General features: G+C 40.3%; 1 protein-coding gene across 10 annotated transcripts in view; it reads right to left on the reverse strand.

The window, feature by feature from the left end:
* The window catches only part of LOC118824256 (cAMP-specific 3',5'-cyclic phosphodiesterase 4D-like), a 268,709-nt gene that overhangs the window by 11,998 nt on the left and 232,641 nt on the right, over positions 1 to 24,070 (reverse strand). For 8 of the 10 annotated variants that reach the window (XM_036594261.1, XM_036594267.1, XM_036594264.1 and 5 more), the window contains 4 exons: positions 19,126 to 19,162; positions 18,572 to 18,648; positions 18,312 to 18,361; positions 10,727 to 10,839 (listed from right to left, as the gene is read on the reverse strand). In XM_036594261.1, the coding sequence (XP_036450154.1) occupies positions 10,727 to 10,839; positions 18,312 to 18,361; positions 18,572 to 18,648; positions 19,126 to 19,162 (277 nt within the window). Of the gene's footprint in view, positions 1 to 10,726; positions 11,046 to 11,252; positions 11,783 to 18,311; positions 18,362 to 18,571; positions 18,649 to 19,125; positions 19,163 to 22,068; positions 22,666 to 24,070 lie in introns of those variants that run through there. The other 2 variants (XM_036594269.1, XM_036594270.1) reach the window with 2 other exon arrangements.

Consider the following 24,070-nt stretch of genomic DNA (forward strand, 5'->3'; position numbering starts at 1 on the left):
CCCACCAGGCGGCCAATCAGCGCTGATTACAGCCGGACGAGAGAGGGATGGGGTGGTCGAGGCATGCCTACCGTCTGCTGATGAGGGTGGGGGTAGGGGGTGTGAAGGCCTTGGGGACTGCTGTTCTCGTTCTGTTCCAGCCCACCTTCTAGCTCTTACATACATATACCAGTGCCATTACTCAGATTAGGTAAAAGTCCAGCCAATATCAAAATGTTGTTACCAGAAATGATATTAAGGAGGTAAACATTCCGATAACCAATCATATCAGCCGATATACTTTAATATGGTCGAACATTAAACAGACCATCAAACATCAAACTCCAACAGTTTCAGTTAAACAGTGATTTACTGACTGATTATTATGAGTTGTCATGTTGGATGTTGCTTGTGTTAAAGAGTAACAGCATTTGAAGGTTTTATCTTTGAGAGAAAATCAAGCTCCAAGCCTCAGATTTGAAAAAAATCCACAGGTGTTTCTGTCCTCATCGCTATGGTTCTGAAAGGATGCATAGCTGTCAAGAAACCCTTACTAAGAAAAGGAAACAGACAAAACAGCAAATATGAACTACAACACTGGAACTGGACACTGGAGATGTGGAGTAAGGTTTTATGGACTCATGGGTCTAAGGGGAATTGCCTGGATCATGAGAAGCAGAAAATGCAACGAGGTGTGGAAAAATATAATTTAAGATTTAAGATTAATTTAAGTAGTCTCCTGAGAAAAAAGGAAGGGCTGCAATAAAGGCAAAGGGTGGACACTTAATAATTAAAAGCATCACAATCTGCACTTTCCTGGTAAGATTTTTGCTGATGTTGATTAACCCTTCAAACATAGCACTGGACAATTTTATGAGCTCAATTATAAACTGATTGAGACCTAACATAGCAGGCCACCAGTGAAAAGTACATTCAAGGTTATTTATCTAGGCAGTGAGCCTTAAATTGCCTGAAAAATATTAGAATACATACATGTAAACATTAATAAATTGTGACGATGTCTTTCAGTGTGGTAGCTTACTCATTTCCAAGTCTCTCCTCTCCATCCAATCAATAATCAGCTAATCAATACTTAATTTTCAAGTTAAATCAGGTGTGCTTGTGGTGAAATTTGGAGCTACATCGAATAGAGGAGGGACCAAACCTGTGTTCTTCTATCCTGCACGTAAAATATCAGTAACCTTAGAGAAATTCTTACTTTTCATGATATTAATGTTTATTCGTATATACTGTAATGTTATATAGTGTTTTCTGCCAGCACAAACTCTTACGGCACACATTAAAGATGGCCAAAAACTGCATTCATGTACCATTGATGTACTGACATACAGACTAGTCTCTCCCATATCCTTCACATTAAACTGAGATATCTATACACCTAACCAGAATAACCTGTACAATACAAAAATGATGTTTGCATCTGCTCTATTCTAACCTCACACTTCTGTTGATCTTGGAACTAATCTAAATTGCAGATGAAATTCCACTCTCAAATAGAAGCTGAATTAAGGGCGGGCGACTTTGATAACACTTCCTCTTATTCACCAACAGGGGCCAGCGTTATGAAAGCGGAGCATCAGACACAACACAGCAGCATTCATATGGAGATAACAACTCCCACCTGGAATTCATCGAACCTGGCCTTGGGCCTTTTATGTGGTCAACTCAGATGACCTTATTTGAAAAACAAATGAAACCGACGAATGAAACAGGGCCCCTTATTAAGCCTGTGCCCGACGGCCAGCTTTATTGTGCCACCTTTCACCTATTTGAATATGAGCCTGCTGCCTTGCATGGTATAGCGCGGCCGCTGCTTACCTGGGAAGAATAACAGGCCTCTTCTGTTACCTTCTGCGTCACTCTACGCCATTTATGCAAAGTGAAGAAGCATGATACGTTTGAAAGAAGAGATAGACAGCGAGACCATGGAAGTACATAAATATTGAACATCAATCATTGAGAGGTGTGAGTGAGAAGAGTCGAAAAACAACAGGGCCTGACATCGAATGACCATCAGCATCAGAGCTACGCTTCTGCGAATGAGGATGCAGTTGCTGGGCAGTTTTTCTCCAGGTGTAGTGGAGGACCACTTAAATACAAAACTAGTGTGAAACATCAGAAAGTCATTCCACGAAAAATCAAGAGGTCATCTAGCATTCTGTTGTATTGTAGCAAACTGCACGCTAGAAAAAAATATGGGGAAATGGCATTTAAAATACCTATTAAAAGAAAATGGTTGCAGATTGATGGCAGATGAAAAATCCAACTACTACCCAACCCCAAACCTCACTTTCATCATTTTTGTGTAGTTTTGTTACTAAAGGACACTAGCAATGAACAATCAGGCCATTTCTATGTGAATATTGTAACCACACTAGTATTTCAACTTTAATTTTAAAAGAGATAAACAGATAGTTCTGAGTTTAAAATCTGATTGGCTGAGCTGCTGTGAAACATTGTGATAACACTGATACACACATGTAAGCCTATGTTCATAACTTATAAAAGGGCGGGGTAAAGCTAAATCTATTATATCTAGAGGATTCTTTTAAGGAGACTGGCTGATTTATTTCAAACTAGCTGACATAAAAAATCCCTTCCACCCCAAGGATGACACCAGAGCATAACATAAATAACGAAAGTAATAAATAATATGATCTAATGCAGTGTATTGTAATTTTGGTTAATCTAATCTAGGGTCCTACAGTGCAATACAGTACAATGTCAATTGTAGTCTTCTATAATATTACCAATACTGATGATCTCTAATAATTAGTTAGCACTAATAATCTCTAAAAACTAAAAGGAAAAGGAAAAAGGCAGCACTGCTGTGTCTGATCTACTTGTGCAACACACGCTAACACGCTACCACCACGTTAGTGTCACTGCATTGCTGAGAATGATCCACCACCCAAATAATAAAAGCTCTGTGGTGATCCTATGAGGGTCCTTACCATTGAAGAACAGGGTGAAGGGTGCTAACAAAGTATGCAAGGAAACAAATGGACTACAGTCTGTTGCGCCTATATAGTAAGTGAACTTCAGATTGGACCAAGAGTGTGGATACGGGCTTTTGTAAGTTGCTGTAGATATGAGTGTCTGCTAAATGCTGTAAATGTAAATGTAGATACAAGGAGGTGTACCTAAGGAAGTGGTCAGTCGGTGTAAACACTCACAAATACAAGCAGAACTGTCATATTTTACAGTCGTGTTAAAACACAAAATCGCTGAATTGTTAGGCTGTGTATTTATTGAATGCAGACACCTTGACTTGTTAACCCAGTACCTGTGCACATCCCTAGTGGCCATGTTCCTGGCCACCCGTTAACTCCGCCCCTAACTGTAAGTAAGTGTCTCATTTTGTCCTTATGCTTTCAAGACCACAAGCTATGACATCACTTCCACTTCACTTCTATTATGTCCAATGTTCCCAAATATTTGGTATAGATGGAACCATTGTACCCCATCTTTTCCCAATAGCCTGCAAGCTCTGACCTTAAACTACGTCAGAAAGTCAAGATGAAACAAAGGAAGAGAACATAGTGTTTGTTCTGCTGGAGCTAGTTTGGGAGGGCATTGGGCCTCAGTGCTTTTCTGGGAAGGGCAGTGTTGGTATGAGTTCTCTGGAGGCAGCTGAGGCTGAGCCTCTGGTTTGGGTTCATCTGGAGCTTTGGTGGCTTTGATTAAAGCCATCGGCAGCCTCTTTGAGCGTTCCAATGCTTGGTGTTTCCATCTTGTGGTTGAAGCTCTGAAGTGTAGTAGTGTGCGTGGCAGTGGCTGCTGCACCACAGCACATGTGCAGGGGACCCCAGAGTTCTTAACCATTTTAAGGTTAAGATGTAAATAAAGTCATTCAGAGTGATCTGATGTGAAATGATCCATTCTAGAGAAACTCGCCACATATCAAAGTCACAATTGATCACAGCAGTGGTGCTAGGAACCAGACATCTAAAGCATTCAACTCCTCTAAAATTTACCTTACGGAAAGTTATGATGTTAAATGTTTGTGAACTTGCAGCCCAAAGCATGAAGTACTGTTTTACAATGATTTTAAGGTTAAAATATATTTTTTTAAAAGGCATTCACAGAGGAAAGGTACTAGGGTGACGTAAGGCAATATAGTCCCATTATTTTACCTTTATCAGTATTACATATAAAATGTCCAGAACACATGTAGGTTCACTACATATAGGTGATTTAAAATGCCTGCATTTGCACTGTAGACATCTGACCCTCCTATTACCACTATTACAAAGAAAGGTGAGTCAGTAAGTTTCTGTACAATCCATTATTTCATATCAAATCACTCTGAATGACTTTGTTGTTGAATTCCCCTTAAACAGTAAAATCCCCCACATCGAACTCTGGAAAAAGCTTTGCTTTGCTTTGCTTTTTGCACACAGATTACATGATGATAGTTAAGTTTCAGTCAAAAATATTAGGATAAGCCCAGACAGTTACTCTTCTCTACACTTACTGGCTGTTTTATCCTAAGGCTATATAGGCACACTTTTAGGTTTAGAGTCATAGACTGCTGCTAACCCAGCTGCTGCTGCACAATCCTTCCTGAATTCTTTTATAAGAAATTATTAATACATAAAAACATATTTTTTTTATATACACAGCTCGCAGGTTACCATGCAAAGACAGCAAGCTTGCTAGTGCAACAGAGTAAGCTAACATTGTGGACGAGTGATATAAAAGCATGAAAACATAAGTCTACATCCTTTGTTACTGTAAGCTTTGGTGTAATAAATTAAGAAATGCCATGGAAACGCCCACGAGCGTTGGGCAGAGGGATCCAGCTTGGTGAAAAAGCAAATTGAACAATTTAAGTGGGCACATATCGCAACTGTATTTCATTCAAAACGTCAGATGCTTTTACAATTAAGCTGGTATGTGTGAGAAGAGCTATAAGGTGAGGACATGGCCTGAGATGTTATCAGGCATCTTTACTGGCACAGGCGTACTAGCGGAGGCCCTACAGCACTGATGAGGGTTGAATCAGAGGACTGAGTGTTGAGGGTAATCCTCTTCCAGTGGTCTACACACGTCTCACCTCTGAGTCATGCATCCACTGAATCACCACATGGTCGAACACTCGGCGCTGGTGTTATAAATGTGTGAAACCACCAACAGCCTCATGGATGTACCCGAATAAATGTTCCTACGATTAAAAGCACTGAACAGAATGGTATAAGCCTAAGGTTTGAGCAAACCTCACTGACCTTCTGGTATATATCAGATACACTTTTTTTTGTGTGTGTCTCTCTCTCTTTCTGTCCCCCCCTCAGACCACTGCGGGGCTCCATTTGTTGTGTTTCCATGGCGACCTGGAGCATGTGGGATCCTGCTTGGGCCCGCTTGTCTGCTCAGTGACAGAAAAGGCGTGTTTGTTGCCATGCGTGTGTGCTGGTATTCCATTTATCAGCATGCAGCACGGTGGTCTGGCGCTTTTAGAGCATGCTCGCTTTAATGACAAACATGAAACAGGCAGGGGAGAAGAGGGGCCGTGTAGCAGGAGCGCAGCTGATTGGTCAAACGCAGACCTACAGCTATCACTGCGATGCTGAGAATGATCCACCACCCAAATAATATCTGGTCCTAAGCTTGTGCATTATAATGATGAATTGTGCAGCGACAGAAGGGCTACAGTCAGTAAGTGTCAAACTACAAAATGCACCTACATGGTAGTATTATAAAATGGCCAATGAGTATAGATACAACATACACTACTATTCAAAAGTTAGGAATCAGTTGTCTTGTTAATCATTTTTTATTACTTTATACACAACAATAACTTGTTACAATGTTGATGTAGCCTCTTTTTAAAGGTCCCTAAGGGGAATTTAACTAATACTAATAATTTCCCAGAATTACAACTCTGTCATCAGATTAACTACAACACTGTTATCTCTGTGTGTGAAATGTTTTGACTCTGTGTTGAGCTGCAAGGGAGCAATGGGGGGTGAAATGGGAAGAGTGAGCCCCCTGCTATGAAAACAATTTACACCTCTCCACAAAGACAGCCATACTGAGACAAAACGGACAGCATATACAGTTAGATATAGTTCTAAACAATTTCATGAAAACATATTCCATCAATATTACTGAAGACAAAAAATGCATAGCTCAACTGAGAGACGTTCTCTAAACCAGGTGGAGATGGCATTCTATTGCTACTGTGAAAAAAAGGGTTAAATATTCTAAACTGTCATATACTTTTGTTTTATTCATTAGGCATTCTGAATATTAATTTAATTGTAACTTCATTCTTGATGTTATACAGTTTTCTATAACTCTGGCTAACAGTCTGGAATCATCTAAAAAAAAATAAAAAATTTCAGACTCTCAGTTTCCTAAAAATGATTTAAAACCTGTCAAGACACCAAGGACTAGTATATTAGGATCATTTTATACATTTATGTCCAGCCTAATGAAGTTTATTTTATACTGACTCCAAACTTTTGAACAATGTGTACATTTACTTTATAAACTGGCAGTACTTCAATTCAATTACATTTAGATAGCGTGCTGTACAAGAAACAGTCACAAAGCAGTTTTAGAGAAATGCAGGACCAGCTTATAGGGAACAAACCGAGGACGGCTGCAGCAGGAAAACTCCCTAACAGCCTGAGGAACCAAGACTCGAAAGGAAAATCCATCCTTTACTGAGCCACACTGGATAGTGGAGTTATGGTACAAGTTTATAAGCAAGAATAAACAGAGACATTACAAACATACAGAAGAGAAGATCTGCGAGATAAACCAGAGACCAATGTTATAACGCAGACTGCTGACTGCGTCAAATATGTGAAGGAAGTAATACGAGAGAACATACAATACTGTGCAAAAGCCAACTGAGAAAATGATATGTCTGTTGAGCAGTCAGCATTTATTTGTTTAAAAACCCACTAATTTTGTAATATAAATAAACTAAATAAATAAACAAAACCAATATATTTATTTTCTGTCTGTCAGTGTGTTAGTTTAACCATTACCAAATGTCTCCACAAGACGCCCAGCATTTACTGTTACCATCCAGCACCTAGTTCAGTCAATAAATCCTTGATTAAATTAAATCAGCTGTCCTGCTGATGGAATTTAACAAACCCATGAAATGGCTGGAGTGCAGCAAGAAGACAGGGACCAAATCTGCACTCTTCTAACTGTAATTTGGACCTAGATATTAATAACTTTTGCAAAAACAAGCAAGTCTTGTTACATTTTACTGTGTTTATGTTTGTTTGTATTTATTCTAATGTGATCTATTGTTCTACATGCAAAGAACACTCACTGCCAAAATGAATCGCTTTAAATAATTTTGACTGCTGAAGACTTTTGCACAATACTGTATCTACAGTCATATGCAAAAGTTTGAATGACCCTAAAATTGTGCTTTGTTGGTAGATCACATTTAGGGAACAAACAGAGAACAAACTTAAATACGGCATTTGTCTGCAATTTTTTGTGCTCAGCTTCTATTTATTTGCTAAGTTATAAATGCAAACAACAAAACATGCTATAACTTTTGCAGAGGCCCTATTTTATGTTTTGCTTTTTTTCCATTGTGTCAAATTCAGGAAATAAACAGTGTTTGTGCCTTAAAAAGGTAAAGAGGTTTGTTCTCTGTAATGGATTATATTTATGTTTTATCAGGTGCAGCCAAACTTTTCCATACATCTGTATATAAAAAGGGGGTTACTGGAAACAGCTGTGATATCCATAACACGTGCAAAAGCCTTAGTTAGTATCTACTTAATAGCAGTAAATGATGCTCCAGATTAGTTCTGCTCAGCTGGTCTCTTACAGTCGCTATTAAACATCCCCTGGGCCTCATCATGTCTTTTGACATTTTGTAGTCTCTCTTATTAATCCCACAGTTTCCCAAATGCTCTACATATGTTGTCCTCAGTCAATACATCAGCCTCAATCCAAATGACCCCACATTTAGGCCACACTGTAGCAGAACAGCGGGTAAACAGCTAATACCTGTAACACATGTGGGACATCTACAGTGCGGATGCTTAAAGTAAAGGAAGTGTAATTAAACGGTACTTCATTGATAAGAGCTGTCCACATGCTGTGTGTGATAATGGTGGACATGGCTGGAGTCTTTCTGTATGCATGCTGGCACCAGAGGCCACGAGCCTCAGGGCCTCAGGACTGAATGGGTCGCCTGTGTCTGTGACAGACAATGACGCTTTCATGACATTATTAGCGTTTCCAGATAGAAGCACAGCATTTGGGACGTAACCCAGCTTATCGGTTCCTAGAAAGCGCTCAATTCTTTCTGTTCGTCAGTGAAGGGTAATTGTGTTAAAAGCTGCGTTACATAATTGAGTAAATACAGTCTGCATTTTTGGATAAGGCCGGTGCGGCTGCAGTGTTCTATCATTGTGTTATTGGTGCACAACCGCAAGTCGGCTGAGTGATGACGAAGGATGGCGAGATAAAAGGGTGCAGAGAAATGCTGACCTGTGCTAGAGATTTGATATGATATGATCAGCAGAATGAGAGCATATCATGTGTTTTACAAGTGTTTTTTAAGCGTACTCTTGATGAGATCTATCAGAGAACATCAGCCCCTTGTTTTTGTGTGAGTTCAAATTTCTCTCCAAACCCAATCTGAACCACATCATCATGTTTTGAGTCCAAAACAAATAAAAATTCTATCTGAACCGATCCACCGTCACCCAAAGTGCAGAATAAACGTTAAAGAATTATGCCCATTACCATGTGGCGGCAATAATAGCCGTCTCTATATCACAGATAAATGAAACATAAAACGATACAAAAAAACCCAGCTGTCCAAAACAAGTTTAAATTCTGCTTAAGAATTTATCCATCAAATAATGCTTTTGAACGACATCTGAAATTTTAAACTTTCCATAATGTGCTGTTCTCACACTGTGCGGTGGTGATATAGTGAGACACCTGTTTAATATTAAATATTAAAATTAATACTTCATTTTAAAACTCTATTTTGCATAGCTGGTTAAAAAATATTTAAGGTAGTGAATGTAGTGAAGAATAAAGTAAGGTAAAAAAACTGAAGTAGAGGGAAATGCAGGGAAATGCAAAAAGTAGGAAGTGGGCTATGAGAACCTGGATGTGAACTTGAACTATATATTTGGGAAATGACAACCAGACTTGACCTAAGCAGCCAGGTCTCATCAGGTTTGGATAAATAATTCAAGTTCAAATTATAGTTACAGCATTGTTAGTAAGCTAACAGCTCCTCATTCCACAGGACAGGTTAGCTTCCACCTAACTGATGATTCCATGACCAGTTCGGAGGATAAAGAGTAAAAACTAATGAGTGAGGTCAACTTTGATGTTGTAGTGACCCCCTTTGGTAGCACTTTCTTTGATGGAATAAAACGCTGATACTGCCCTAACGCATTTGTCACTATGAGATGACCTGTGTGGAAATAAAGTGGAGAGTGATGTATGACCTTCAGTCCAGGATATGACGCTTCTTCTCTCTCTCTCTTTCTCTCTCTCTCTCGCACCCTGTTTTGAGGATCTTGCTATCCTGTGCTAGCCCCAATAAACAAAACTAGACACCTGTGGCATCACAGCTCTAAGCACAACCCAACATTCACCTCCAGTAACACCAAAGACAAACCAGCAAGTCACGCAAAGTGACGATGCAAAATAAACATCCAGCCAGCACCATGCAGTTCGCTGCAATCTGACTTCTACAGAAGCCACTATCACAAGAGTAGGTAAATAATGCAAATTGTGCCAGTGACAATGCTTCAGTCTGACTAAAGGATCAAATTAGATCACCAAAAAAATGCCGATGCAGACACACACACAGACGACCACATGTTGGTGAGATGGCCAGCCGTTACTCACACAGCATTCCAATCACCTAATCTCAGACGGCAGCACGTTTACAAGAAGAGAAGCAGGGCTGTTGGGGGGACAGCATCATCTCAGATGCTGTGGAAGACCCCTGGGGCTGTATTGGAGCAGGCTGTGTGATGGAGAGTCTTAAGCAATCCTGACTCACCTCCTGCATGTAACATGTGGTTTGTATACATTTGCCTGACACCGCATCCCTGGAGTGGCCATCTTGGGTCTGTCTTATAAGTCTCAGCCAGCCAGTGGTCCACCACTGCTAAGACGCAGAATTTACCTGCCATGCCCTGGCCGGCGGTAATAACGTTAACTCTACAGTATCCAGAATGTACCATTTTTTACACCGATGACTAGTGCTGTTCCTGAAAAGTCTTATGTGGACCAGTTTTCTAGGGATGTCCCGATGCATGTGGATGGAATGGACTATGAAGGGGTGAAAGCTTAGAGGTTTAGAGCTATAGTACCATCACATAAACATCAGGCAGAAGGACAATAGAATCAAAATCAAGCTTAATCGTAAATATACATTTTTTTGTCTTAACACCACACTCAACACAACTTACATCCATCAGTACAAACACAGGGAGACCTTGTGTATGTGGATACAAGGGACCATGAAAGGCATGGAAGTTTAAAGACTTAAAGTTGGGACTAAAATCTGAAACAGAATCAAGCTTATTCTCCGTTTACATCAACATGTGTAATATGTAGGAACCTGTCCTAATGTTTGGCCACAACATGCCGCATTCAATGCAATTCACATTAATATTGCACCTTGAATGAAAATACAGGGAAGACCCAGTGTATGTAGACGGCACAGGCCCTTAAACAAGCAGAAGCCCAAAGACTGGCTTACCTTGTTGGAGGCCATCTCGCTGACGGAGTGCCTGGTCTGTAGGGTCTCCAGCTGGTCCAGGCACCAGTCCAGCTCCTCCAGCGTCTCAGTGGCCAGCTTCTGGTAGGCCTCCTCTGGGGGGAGACAGGGGAGGGGGTGGTCAGTTTTGAGGCGTTTGATGGGGCTAGCCGAGGCTTCGTGCGCATCCTCCTCGTCGTACACAGCCATGTCAGGGTGTCCAGAGTGCACACATGGGTGACTCTTCATAGCTGGGAATAGAAAACTCCCCTATGAGGAATAGAAAGGGCTGAAGGATCAAATGATGATGCTGCTCCTGGCCCTGGGAGAGGGAAAAAAAAACAAAACTCCTGGCTTTAAGTCCACAGGAGTGCAGGAGTGTTCAGAGGAAAGGGCAAAAAAAGGGAGTTACGCTGGTGAAGGTCCAGCAGCATAGGGCTCCTGGTCTACAGAGCGATGGAGCGCCATGCTCTAACTACACGAAAACACAAGCATGCGCACGCAAAATCCGTTTAGAATCCTCTCTTACTTATCCCAAGCCAGATGTGTCCCTGCCTGGCGTAGCAAATCCATGTCCCGGTGCAGGATTATGGCCAGGCTCCAGCAGTGCTCCATCAGAACTTCAGTGAAGGTATGGCTCTCACCTTTCCAGCCATGCGCTTCTGCTTCAACAAAAGCAGCAGAGCCCCCTCCTCCTCCTCCATGCACCTCCTACCCTCCCCAGTCTCCAGCCAGCCCCCCCAGCCAAAGACCCACACCCCCCATATGAAGCAGTGGCAGCATACAGATGAGCTTCTCTCCAGATATCCAAGCGGATATTATACACCAAAAAAAAAATCACCCCCCCAGAAAAAAAACAGCAAATGGTGTGGTGGTGAGCCTAGCGGCACCTCAGCTACAGCAACATGACTTAGGAAAGCATTGCTTTACACAAACATAAGCGGCTTCCTGTGAAACCACAAACCTAAAAGAACTAGAGAGCACGACGCAGGGAGAGGGAGAAAATCCGGGGCGGATTTCATGGACTGGAGCTCAGCTGTCAGCAGAAAAGGAGCCTTCTCTGTGTTACAAATCTGCTTAATAATGGAAGCATGACCCCAGAGTCTAGTTATGACTGCATGGCCTTGCTTTATATACATTTGTTGCACTAAAAAAGACAATGTAGTGAATTTACTTGATTCAAATGATGGAAAAATTTACAATATTTTACAATGTAACATTATAAAAATATATATCACAACAATGCCAAATGTAAGTACATTGAAAAACAAAACTTTGTTGATTTAACATACGTTATTCATTTGAGAATGAAGCACAAATTCTGTGCATCACCACTGTGTTTCCAACACTTCATGAGAAAGCTTCTATGCCAGAGGTGCACAATCCTGGACTTGGAGATCCACCACTCTGAAGAGTTCAGATCCAGCACACCTGGTTCTAATATTCAGAAGGCCTTCATTGCCTGTTTCAGGTTTGTTAGATTAAACTTGGAGCTAAACTCTGTAAGGTGGTAGACCTCCAGGACCAGGATTGAGCACCCCTGTTTTAGGCCATGGCACCCTCATGGAAGCAGTGCTTTAGTGGTAGGAACATATTCTGTGTCCATTCAGGAACGTTAATGAATATGCTGGGCAATAAAACCGATTGTACCAACTGATTGCATTAATATTGAACTGGCTGATGTGTTACACAAATACTGTTATCACATTATGAGATAAGAAGGCTATGGGACTACTTGAATATCATAGCATAGCTTTCAATCAAACTTAGTAATGGCTTTTTTAGAATCCTGAATTCCCAAATGTGGGTTTAAGTCATAATGTGGGAAGAGGGAAGGATTTTAAGATGAGGGTGCTGAAACTTTGAGCAGCGTACGTGTGACCTACACAATGATGTCCCAGTGAACGATATGGAAAGTTTGTTTTTCCATTTGAGTTGGATGGACAATTTACATCATACAAATCACTTTATAATGATGAAGTCCTGTAATGTGGCAAGAGACGACAAAAAAGCTTGACACAAGTAACTGATACTGCAACCGCTAATGTATATCTTGCTTTCTCTGGTTCCGGAGAAATTCTTGCAAATGAGCTGAGCGGCAACCAATCATATTGTTGATACGTGACCGGTAAATGAATGTGTCATGCCTCGAGTTAAGCTACGTGCTTTGGGTGTATATCAAGTGAGAAACAAGAATGAAAAAATGAATTAAATAAATTTTAAAAATTAACAAAACACTTTGATTTAAATTTCTCAGGCCACTTCAGGGCACAAAACAAGCCTATAACTCTCCATGAGTTTACTTTGGAAACCAAACCCTGCTTTTTCATCGCTGACATCCAGTGAGACCAAAAGTGGCCGCATGTTCCAACCAATGAGCGTATATATCATATATACATTCAATTGCAAACTTTGGAAACCATTCATTCAATTAATATGTTTTGTTTATTTTCTACATAAAAATAGATTAACACATCTTCTACACAGAACAAATGCAAACATGACATTCATGAAAATAAGTGCACAATTTCTATTTATTTTATTGTTTGTTTCATTTATTTTACTGTTTAGTTTTATCAAATAAATGACATCAATCTAAACTGTGCCATAACTTTTGCACATGCCACATTTTTCTGCAAAGCATTTAATGCGTCTAAAGACCATGACATGAAATGGTTACGGCTATGCAGAGTGATACCTTAGAAGTTTTACAACAGCTTTCTTTAAAGTCCATTCATGGCAAAGAGGAACAAGGAGGGCGCTGTGAGGCAAAAAAGTCCCCAAAGAATATGTATATTTTTCAGATTTCCATGTTTTACCATGATTAGCATTGCATCTAAAAGTTAGAAGACGTGTAGCTTCACTGGTTGTTTTGGAAGTCAAAATGTGTCTTTTTTTGTAGACATCGTGATCCCTGGGTTCTATCACCACCACTGTAAAGAATTCTGATTCCGTAAAGATCCAGAATGGAACATTTCACATCAAACCACTCTCACTTTGTTTTTGGAATAACTGAAAAATCAGTGGAATTCCCCTTTTACATGAAGAGATAATTGTCAAATTGCTGTTGACGAGATTTCTTCACGCAGGCCTAATGAACAAGTCATTTTCGGTAAAGCTACAGATCAGTTCTGACAGCTTTGCTCCGTCATGTCCCAGCAGGACAGAGTGAAAGGGGCTGAGGATGTTTACTTTAGGCCGCTCCGCGGAGCCTGCGAATCAGAATCGCAGAATTATTTGTTCCCAGAGATGCGCTCGCAGATTATAAGCGAGCAAATCCTTTCAGATTAGAGAAATCATCGTTAGGAAATGATGCTGTGGTGGACCCATTCAGGCCTGGCACCTTTTTTTCTTTGCTTTCTGTTTTTTGTAATAATCCTGGATTATGACAGGCGGTGCTGCAGACGTTCGGGACGTTTTCAAACCTACGTCACAGCCTGCTGTGCAGATGTACAGTACGCATTGTGCGGCTGACACCTGCATTGTAAACAAAGCAAACGTTTGTAAAAGTAGCTTCTTTCAGCGCTCGCTTTGACACATGAGTCAAATGGTATTGTGTTAAAATACAAGAGTAAATCATTCAACAGGTCGAGTGTGCGTACATGCATGACCGCTATGGGACTGGGTGCTATTGTTTTCCAGCAACCCTTTGACACACTGTGAATTTGGACATGGAGGGATTGCTATACCAGGAATAAGAGAGAGAAATGTACAAAAAAGACAAAGACACATTATGTGTCACTTTCTCTCCTCCTCTCTGCCTCTTTTTACCCCCCCCCTACCCCCCCACCCCTTTTCAAAAGGCTGTGCAATCGCTCAGGGGAGATTTCAAGAGCAGGGGTCCGCTGTCCTTGCTGACAACATCTCCTCTGACGTCAATGGCATTCTTCTCGTGTTTAGTGCGACACCAGAGGCCAGCCCCTCAGAGGCTGCTCCGGCTGAGCACAGGGCCGGGCTGCACCTAAACTCTGGACCGGACTGTCAGAGAGAGAGAATAATATCTGGAACAGGAGCACCATCATCCACATATATAGCTGCTTTTAGAAGCCAAAAATCCCATTTTCAAGTTTTCCTCTTACCCTAAATGTTGCTGATCAGCGAAGACATGTTTGGGGTCCAAACATTTGCTTCTTTGCTACAATGCTAAAGTAGTATTCTGGAAGCTTATGTACACCAAACTGCATGCCTACATCATTCCAACTGCCTCAAACCTCAAAAAGATCTTCATGCGTTTTCTAACATGGTAAGATATACTATTACCTATACAACTGATCTATAAAAGTGGACAAAAATAATAAGTAAAATTAATCAAAATTCAAGCAAAATTCTATGTTATCTACTTTTGTCCATTTTGTATAGACAAGACTATGTCATACAGACAAATGAGCCATACATAAGTACTTTATTACTATCCTTAAGTATTATTTTGTAATTGGTCTCACTTTAGAGCAAGGCTATTCTTATAAAGGTTGATAAATGGTTTAATTTTTTTTCATTAATGAATATTATTAGGTAATTAACACTTTTAAACTCATTAATAAACATTTATAACACATTAATAAATGGGGCAAATGTGACCTGTTATATCTGAAGACTCTACATATCTGATGAAGCTGATGGGTTAAATGTTGGCTGATGGAGAAGATAAAGATAAATAACCAGAAAGATCTAAAGTTAAGTATAAGTGAAAGTGGGCTCACTATTTCGCAGACAACGGGTCCTTTTTCCTCTTTTTATTTATTGTAACTGCTTATTACTGATTTTAAGGTGTTTATGAACTAATTAATAAGCATCAACAAAATGATAATAATACATTTATTTTAAACCATTCATAAACACTTTATTCTAAAGTGGTACCCTAAAGTTATTAAGTTTACTTCAATTATAAAAAAATTCTGAATCTTTTTGCGTTTTATTTTAAGATATTTCAGCATTTTTAAATGTACTTTTTGACTTTCACCCAAGTATATTTTTAGTTTCATACTTCCACTTTGCATACAGTGCCATAAGCCAGTGATGAACTGTGACTACTAGTGATAATGCTCATTCCTGCTAGGCCCCTATGGGATTCTAGTAGTGTGTTCTATGTTTTCTCTGAAGCTTGTAAAATACATATCACATATATTTTACAATGTATGTCACAGTGTTACAATGACTCAGTAAAGAGCCCTGACACAGAGCTGCCATTACTGAGCCCTGACACAGAGCTGTCATTACTGTTATCCATTTCTAACAACTGACTGAAACCTGGTTAGACTTTGGCTCGTTTTGCAGTCAGTGATATGTCTAGAACTACCAGAAGGCCTGGACTAACATTTCTTCTCAGGAAATTAGTCCCACCCTTTGTAAATCAAAACAAGAAGCCTTCAGGACAGCTTCTAAAGGCCTAACCAATAGGAAAACTCGCCTGGTTGTATCTACCTAGATCCCATGTCCAAACAATAAAAAATAAAAAAATAAAAAACTCTAATTGGACAATTTCCATTGGCCGTTTCAAGAAACACAATGCTAACTGGTATAAGCGTGTTAGCTATATCATCCTTGTACCTCCAAGTGCAAAACAGACACCAAACATGTTTTGGTTGATGAGGAACATTGTGAATATTTCATTTTTCATTTAACTGGGTTGGTATCCAGAGCACTGGGTGGATGGCATGTCCTCATACCCTCCCACAGCACAATGGGTGGCAGACATATCAATAAATACCAGGACAGAGCTCACACCTAACGCCTAAAGTGCCACGTCTGAAACCGGCTTCTCCATGTCCCTGGAGGACGCTGATGACGTCATCCTCCCGAGTCTAATCTCTCGCCCTTCCCCTCTTCTCTCCCTTTCCCTGCCGTCCCCAGATCTCACCAGATGCTTATTGCGGGCCGCCATTCCCAACGCTGTGTTGCCAGGCAACCAGGTCCGGTTAGAAAGCAAGGGGGCAAAAAACCTTGCTATTTTTAGCAGGCGCTATTTATGGCATGGTCTATAATAAAACCAATCAATGATTATTGGCAGGTGCCAGTGAGAAATGCTGAGCAGAGATTGAGCGATGGGGGGTGAACGGGTGTGAACGGCACCATTTTTCAGACGGCTGTGGTTAGATTTGCTAAATGTGAAATATGACACAAGGGCGACCGGCTGCTGAGCAGCAGAGGTCCTTATCAAGGCAGGCTTTTGTAGTTTTGCATGAATTTTCAAGAACACTCAGCTCAGCAACAGGAAAGAAATGGTACATGTGGACAGGCTATGTTATCTTTTCAGACAGTGGCTGTTTGAGAGGGAAGAAGGAAGCAGAGATCGTCTTTGACTGACAGGCTCGTCTCGTGAGTCGTGGCGAGATGCTGACATACGTTTTAGCACGCTGATAACCTGTCTTTGGCTGAGGAGGAAAGTGAGATAGCATCGCTGTGTACATTACAGCTTCAAAATATGAACAAAATGCCATATTGCGAATATGTTGCTATATATTGCAACTGCGATATGATCAGCCTGCAGTAGTTATGACTGAAATCATTTACAATTGAAGTTGAAGTTTTACCATCATTTACCATCATTGAAGTTATTAAAATTACCAACAGCACCCACAGAAACTCATTTATAAAGTTGTTCAGGGAGATTTATTAACTTTTTTGCAGATTACAGGGTTTTCGGTACAAGTATGGCGGTATAACAGTATATCAGTGACCCAGGGCCAGATGGGGAACTTCTACACAACACTGACATAACCATGCCATAAACATGTCATGGCAGATATGGTTTGCTGTCGGGAGTTGTAATAATGTCTGTTTGTTGATTTTAAAAATAAGTACACATTCTCTACAGAGAACACACTTCTGTACATTTTAAAGCACAATTACTGTTTATTTGTGTTTTTGACATATTGGAAAAAAAAATAAAATATGGCCTGTGTAAACATTATGGCACTCTTTCTATTGAATGTTTTAGCTCTAATATGCTAAAACATGTTCTAATATTAGAAGATGTGTTAACTTATTTTTTTTTTTACATAGAAAATCAACATGACGTGAATTTGCATACAACTGTACTAAACACCTTAGATTTTGTTATTTAAGAAAATCTGTAAAGCATTTTTTTATAAAATAATGATAAGCACGAGTGATGTACAGTGATGTGGCTATGCTCAGTGATGACCAGAAGGTAATCTCATTTGTTTGAGAAATTGAGAAGACAGGCTCTCTGTCTCTCTCTAAGGGTGTAAAGTTGGAATGACAGGGTGCCCCAGAGAAAAGAGATACAGATCACATGACCTCTCACAAAAGGGACCCAGAAAACTGTCCATTAGTATTAGATCCCCTTTAGCCACTTCCATTTGTAGAAATTCAGAGTCTGAAAATGTTTGTGAAGTGGTCTCATGTAGTGATGTTTGTAAGATTTATGCATTTGAAACAGAGAAAGTTAAAGAAGAAAAGAAGATGTTTAAAGAGGTATATACAGTTCATCCTCTAAACAAAAGAGAACTAAAATGGCAGTCTTTCTACATCAGCTGTAACTCACAGAATAAATATCTAGTCATATTCACACAAAGAACATCACCAGTGTTTATACAAAAGCAGAAAAAAGCAGAAAGGGTCTCACCTGTGAAGGAGGCTTTTGTGAGAGGTGGTTGGTTACACATTGGGGACCGTCTGCAAAATGACCACAATATGAGAGGATAAGAGGTTTGATATACCAAATACGTTTTGTTACCAAATACAGTAAACACAAATGATATCTGTACTATAAACTAGCAGAAGCTCGTGCAGTTCAGTGCAGTTCCTTCACCTATTCATACTTATAGATGGGCTAAGTATGATGGTGCAGCATGTATTTCAGCAGAGTTTTGCAACTGCACTCACTTATTTGAGGTTCTGTCTTGCTGCAAGTTGGTTAATGCCGCAAAGTTGTTTCTTACTGTTCTCAAACTGGCCAGTACCTAGAAAACAAGAAATAAAAAAAATCAGAAACCATAAACTGGGGGTGGAAATATTTATTCTATGGGATGTAAACATGTAAGATCAATTTCAATTTAATTGTCCTTCATTAAATTGGTTTATCTAAACTCTAAATGGTCCAAAACCATATTATCTCATTTATTAATTATGTATGTATTAATTATTGCTCTGATAATTGTGCTTCTACCATTCAAATGCAGGTTGTGGACCAGTTTATTATAGAATAAAAGCAACAATTCCAAAAAAGTTTCATTAAACAAGGCAGTAGTTTCTCAAAAAATCAGAAATTTGGTAGAATTCCTGGAATTCCAAGGTTATAAATAGCAAATTGGTTCTCAATATGAAACACAACACTTACAGTGTGCTACAGCTAAGTGAAGCTACAAACATTACATCATCTGCTTTGTTATTGCTGATGCAATGCTGGAAATAGTTCTGAAGCAGCTATTGGCACTAACCTGGGCAAACGGCGTGACAATCAGGTCGTCCCCATGACTGGAAGAGAGTGGACACATGCAGTGAATCAGCAGTTGAGGCGGACAGGCACAGTTTCAGCTCTGTTATGCTATGCTGTGAGGAGCGTAATGATGTTCCTCACATGTGCACTATAGCTACATGTTTGAAATGTGGCATGCATTTTGTCTCCACAAAAGAACCATATCGTAAAAAAGGGCAAGAGGAGATTGTCCACTATGTGGACAAGAAATCAGACCACACAAAGGGAGAAGAAACGTGAAATCAGTTTTGACTTTTCCGAGGGGGTCGTGATATGGTTTGTCTGTGTGACAAGGGCAGCAAAGGTGAGAAGGGGGCATGGCACGCTGGTCAGGCATTTCAGAACGTTAATGCTTTGAATGCTGGTGAATGTTAACTAGTAGGATGTGGAGGCAGGTCCATCACTGGATGGATGAACAAAGGCATTCATTTGCACTTAAGCTGAAGCTGTTTCAGTGATAGCCATCAATACTGCCATCATCAATATTGTCATTTCATGGCAGTAGAGGCATGACCACGATTTAATTAGACTGCAGTTCTTAAGGAAACAACGTAATCCATCATGAAATCACGATTTAGAAAATACACTGAATGCACACAAGTGACTGAAGGAACCACAGTTTCCAGTCAAAATGGTCATTAAACCATTACATTATTCATTTTCTGACATTAGGAAAAGGCAGAAAGTGCCTACAGTTTGCCTTCATTACAGCTTCCATGCTTCCATACTTTCGAAGAAATCTGCAGGGATAGTTTTCCACACTTCCAAAAGTTCTCAAGATCTCACGATCCAAGTAATCCCAAGCACGTTCAGTGATGCTGAGGTCTGGACTCCGGGGTGGTCAGCTCATTGTTCTGAGAACACCAGCAGCTTCTTCATTTAATTTACAAATTTCCTTTTCTCAGTAACAGCATCTTGACAGCTACACATACTTTCAGACCCATAGCGTTGAGTTGCCTTCTAACAGTGGAAGGATGGACAGAAACACCTGTGGATTTGTTCAAAACTGAAGCCGTATTGAAGTTTGATTTTCTCTTGTGTCTCAAAGATGAAAGCTTTACGCACTGTTTATTCAATGGTGACAGTTTTGGTGGTTTACCAGATCCTGCATGGTTGGTAGGAATCCCATTTTCTCTGTATCTGTTATCTTTTCATATATTTTAAATATCTCTGGAATGAATCATTTGTACTTAATGGCCATTTTGACTGGAAATTTAAAAACTGGTGTGTGGTCTCTGACATTTGCACAGTACTGTATACACAATATTAAATACAGACAATAAAAACAATACACTACTTGCCTGAAAATAGTCCCAACAGGCCAATGAGCACATACTTTAATATCACTATGATCAATTACATTGGATTCTAACACTCCCAGATCAATGCAATGAATCACCACCTTCAGATCAGTGCATCAGTGCATTTCTACACCCCTACAACTGCAGTAAGGTGCCTTTTGCTTGTAGACAGACTGTAAATTAAAGGATATGTTGATCACAGGGAGCACCGTGTACTTTAACAGGGTTACTCCGAACGTGTTGCTTCAGTGGCCCTCCGTCCTGGCACAGCTCAGAGCGTTCCTAACACGGACCCATGCCGGACAGGTTTACACCCGCAAAGGTCAGGGCTAAATCCATCTGCTAACAAGTCCACAAAGAACAACATATTCCCTGACGCCTTCTGCCCCTTCATTCTTCTACCACGTCATCCCCTCTTTCTTCACCGTGTCCTTCTCGCCTCGCCTGCCGTTTGATCTGGACTTATTTCTGGTTTGTAAGTACCTAAACATACAGTGCTGAAATGCATTTCAAATATGACATTCATACAAAATGTGTACATAAACCAAACTTTACATCCTTGTCTTTCTCCAAAACGTTTTCAACTTAATCTTTTATGCAATATGTGAAATGTGAAAACACAACTGCAACTACTTGTCAAACAGTGCAAGACAAAGACATATAAAAGATCGAGTTTCAAAACGAAAGTCTACAGCACGTGTTCCAGCAGTCCACAAAAAAAAGCTGAGTTAAAACCGCTGTTAGGGCTGCACGATAAAGGCAAAATATTAGTGTTGCAATTACACTGCTACATATTGTGACTACAACACCTAGTGAGTCAATAATGTGACATGAATAAATAATTGGCCTGCATTATATTCACCAAAATATTTTATGTGAAACCTTTACTTTATTAGGACACCCACACAAACACTCATCCATAACTGTGATTGGTCAAGATTAGGGATGCACAGTGACAATCAATTCAATAAAAAAATGATATTTGATGTTAATTATTGCACTGTAATTATTGTATTATGTTATCCCAAGAGAAATGAAGGTTACAACGTATAAAAGAATTGGGAGAAGTACATGAAAAATATCGGATATTGGCACCAGCCCATGATTCCCATAATGGTGCATCCCAACCCCTAGCCAAGATGGTTACAGAACACAGTAAAAACGTGACTGGTTAGAGAACTTTGCATACTGCAGCCTTCTGCGTTATCAGCATTGCTAAGGCAAATATCGCAATAACCATTAACAAACAATACATTGTGCGGCCCTACAGCCCTTCCATATGTTACAAGTCTTCCCTCTCGGGTTCAGTAACAACATCTGCATTCTCCAACAGGGTTCTCACATTAATATAGGAATCTATAGCTTTTATAAAGCCCAACGTTTGTAATGAACAACTCAAGTCAGGAAGCATGCACTGGAGGTGGGTCGTGCCGTGAGCCGAGCCGGTCATCAGCACGACTATAGAGGAGGGGAGCAGCCGGTCAGCAGCTGTTGTTAGTGGAGGGAGCAGAGGAAGAGGTGCGGGGGGGTGGGGCGTTCAGCTGGGATTTAGCATGAAGCAGTGGGTATCTGGACAGCCCTAAAGGCAACTGGTCATAGCCTACCCTCTCCGTAGGTCATTGGGCTCACTGAAGAAACGGCTTATGATGCGCATGGCCGGCGTCTGCTGTCAGTGTGCAGTGTAGACAGTGCAGAGCTCACTACGAGTCGTGCAATTTGACCTAGTCAAGTGTGCCTGGCTCTCTATGCGCGTGTGTGACTGATTCACTCAGCACCGTGTCTTCGCGCGCTGCAGAGGGAAAAGGTCGTCAGAAGGAGCGTGCAGCGTATCACGCGCTCCTACCATGCTCCGCGGCTACGGAATGTGTCACAAATAAACTACTCTAAACATAGCTCAAGGCCACTGCTTAATCGTGTATGAACAATCCAACGCCGGCTAACAATAATCACAGCAAAAACACTACTTATGTCGAGTGATCAGCTGCACGTCAAAAGTTTGGGGACGTCCAACTTTTCAAATTATTTTAAAATGCGTTTTCTTTGTCAGCGTGCATTAACATATTAACAGCAATGTGAATCAGAAAACCATAACTTATCTCGATGTATTTTTGAAGTGAAGCACAGTATCAGGTATCGCTGAGCTAGCTGAGTGTTTTCTCTCAGTGACAGGTGAGGGGTGGTGGGAGGGTAGAAGTAAAACATGATAATATTGGTTGATATTATATTCCCCACCTGCCGGTGCACATTGATGTAATCAAAAATCCGAAGTTGTTTTTTGAGACTGGTCATTATATTTTGAGCAAAATCTGCAAAAAGCCTGTAATTTTGTCAATAAAATGGTAGAGCATGATGAATGCCTAAAGGAACTGTTGTTCTAAACATGCCTACTTCCATCCTACGGCAGTGCCAGAGTGCTCCCTAGAGTGAAAATTTCTAGGTTAAAGACTACTAAAACTTCTTAGGACACATGTTGAACGTAGAAGGAGCTTTTGAAAAACTACAACTTCTCTGGGGTGGATTTTTGAGGGTGGGCTGTTCGAAATGCTAATGCTAGCTTGTATTATTTGTCTGTAGATCAGTGGCTATGCTAGCAGTGAAGACTGGTTGACACCACAAGAGTTCCCAATGGCTGAATGATGCATATGTACAATGCATGCTGAGTAGTGTAGTGAGAGTACATCGATGAGCAAAAACATGAAAGAGGGAATGGCCCTCTAATACACAGATTTATGAAGCTGTTCCTAAACTTTGCATGTATATGTTCCTTCTTAACTAATAAAAAGTAACAAAACATAAGTTTCAAAAGCAGGAGCATGAGCAGTGTTAAGTGTTCTAATCTGTGAAATCTTGAATTGCTGCATCACATCTGTATGTGTAGAACAACAACAGTGAGAGACTTGCGGAAAAGGAGGGCAGATCAGAGCATCCTGTCGACGATGAACTCTGTGTGAACTTCACCTAGCTGACGTGCTGTGTATGCGTGTGTGTGTTCACGGCCTGGGGGCTGCTGCTGACTATGTTCCAGAGAGCAGCGAGCTAAGCTAAGTACTGCAAGTGGGCCATTTATCAGTGCTTTGCCCCATGCGCAAAGACAGAGGCTGCCAGGGCTTTCAGCGGGGCTCAGGTGATGGCCACCAGCTTCTGAGCCCCATTAAAACACTCAGACCACTTACATATGAACAGTCATGGCCCATGCCAATATAGTTACTTATGAACAAAATTCAGACAAATACAGTAGTATAAACGCAGCATAGGTTTATACACAACTACCAGCCACAACTACACCTCGCTCTAAACCAATTAATGGAATACTCTTGAGGAAAATCAAGTTTACACAATTTACTCCAAATGTAGTTGAAAGATGAAGTGAAAAAAATATGTTTTAAAAGCACAGACAAATGTTAGGCTTCAGAATTGCTGCCACTATTGTTTCACTTCTGTCAATTTGTATAGATAAAAATAAAACCTCAGGGCCTAATGATTTCTGTAAAATGTCTGCATTTTGAGTTCATTTGTATTTTAAATAATTATTATTTATTATGTTTTGTTTTAAATTCTTTCAATGCCCAATGGAAAATAAATATAATTAGGAATTGACAGTATAAT

Source organism: Colossoma macropomum, unplaced genomic scaffold (genome assembly GCF_904425465.1).
Source record: "Colossoma macropomum unplaced genomic scaffold, Colossoma_macropomum, whole genome shotgun sequence".
Classification (NCBI taxonomy): domain Eukaryota; kingdom Metazoa; phylum Chordata; class Actinopteri; order Characiformes; family Serrasalmidae; genus Colossoma; species Colossoma macropomum.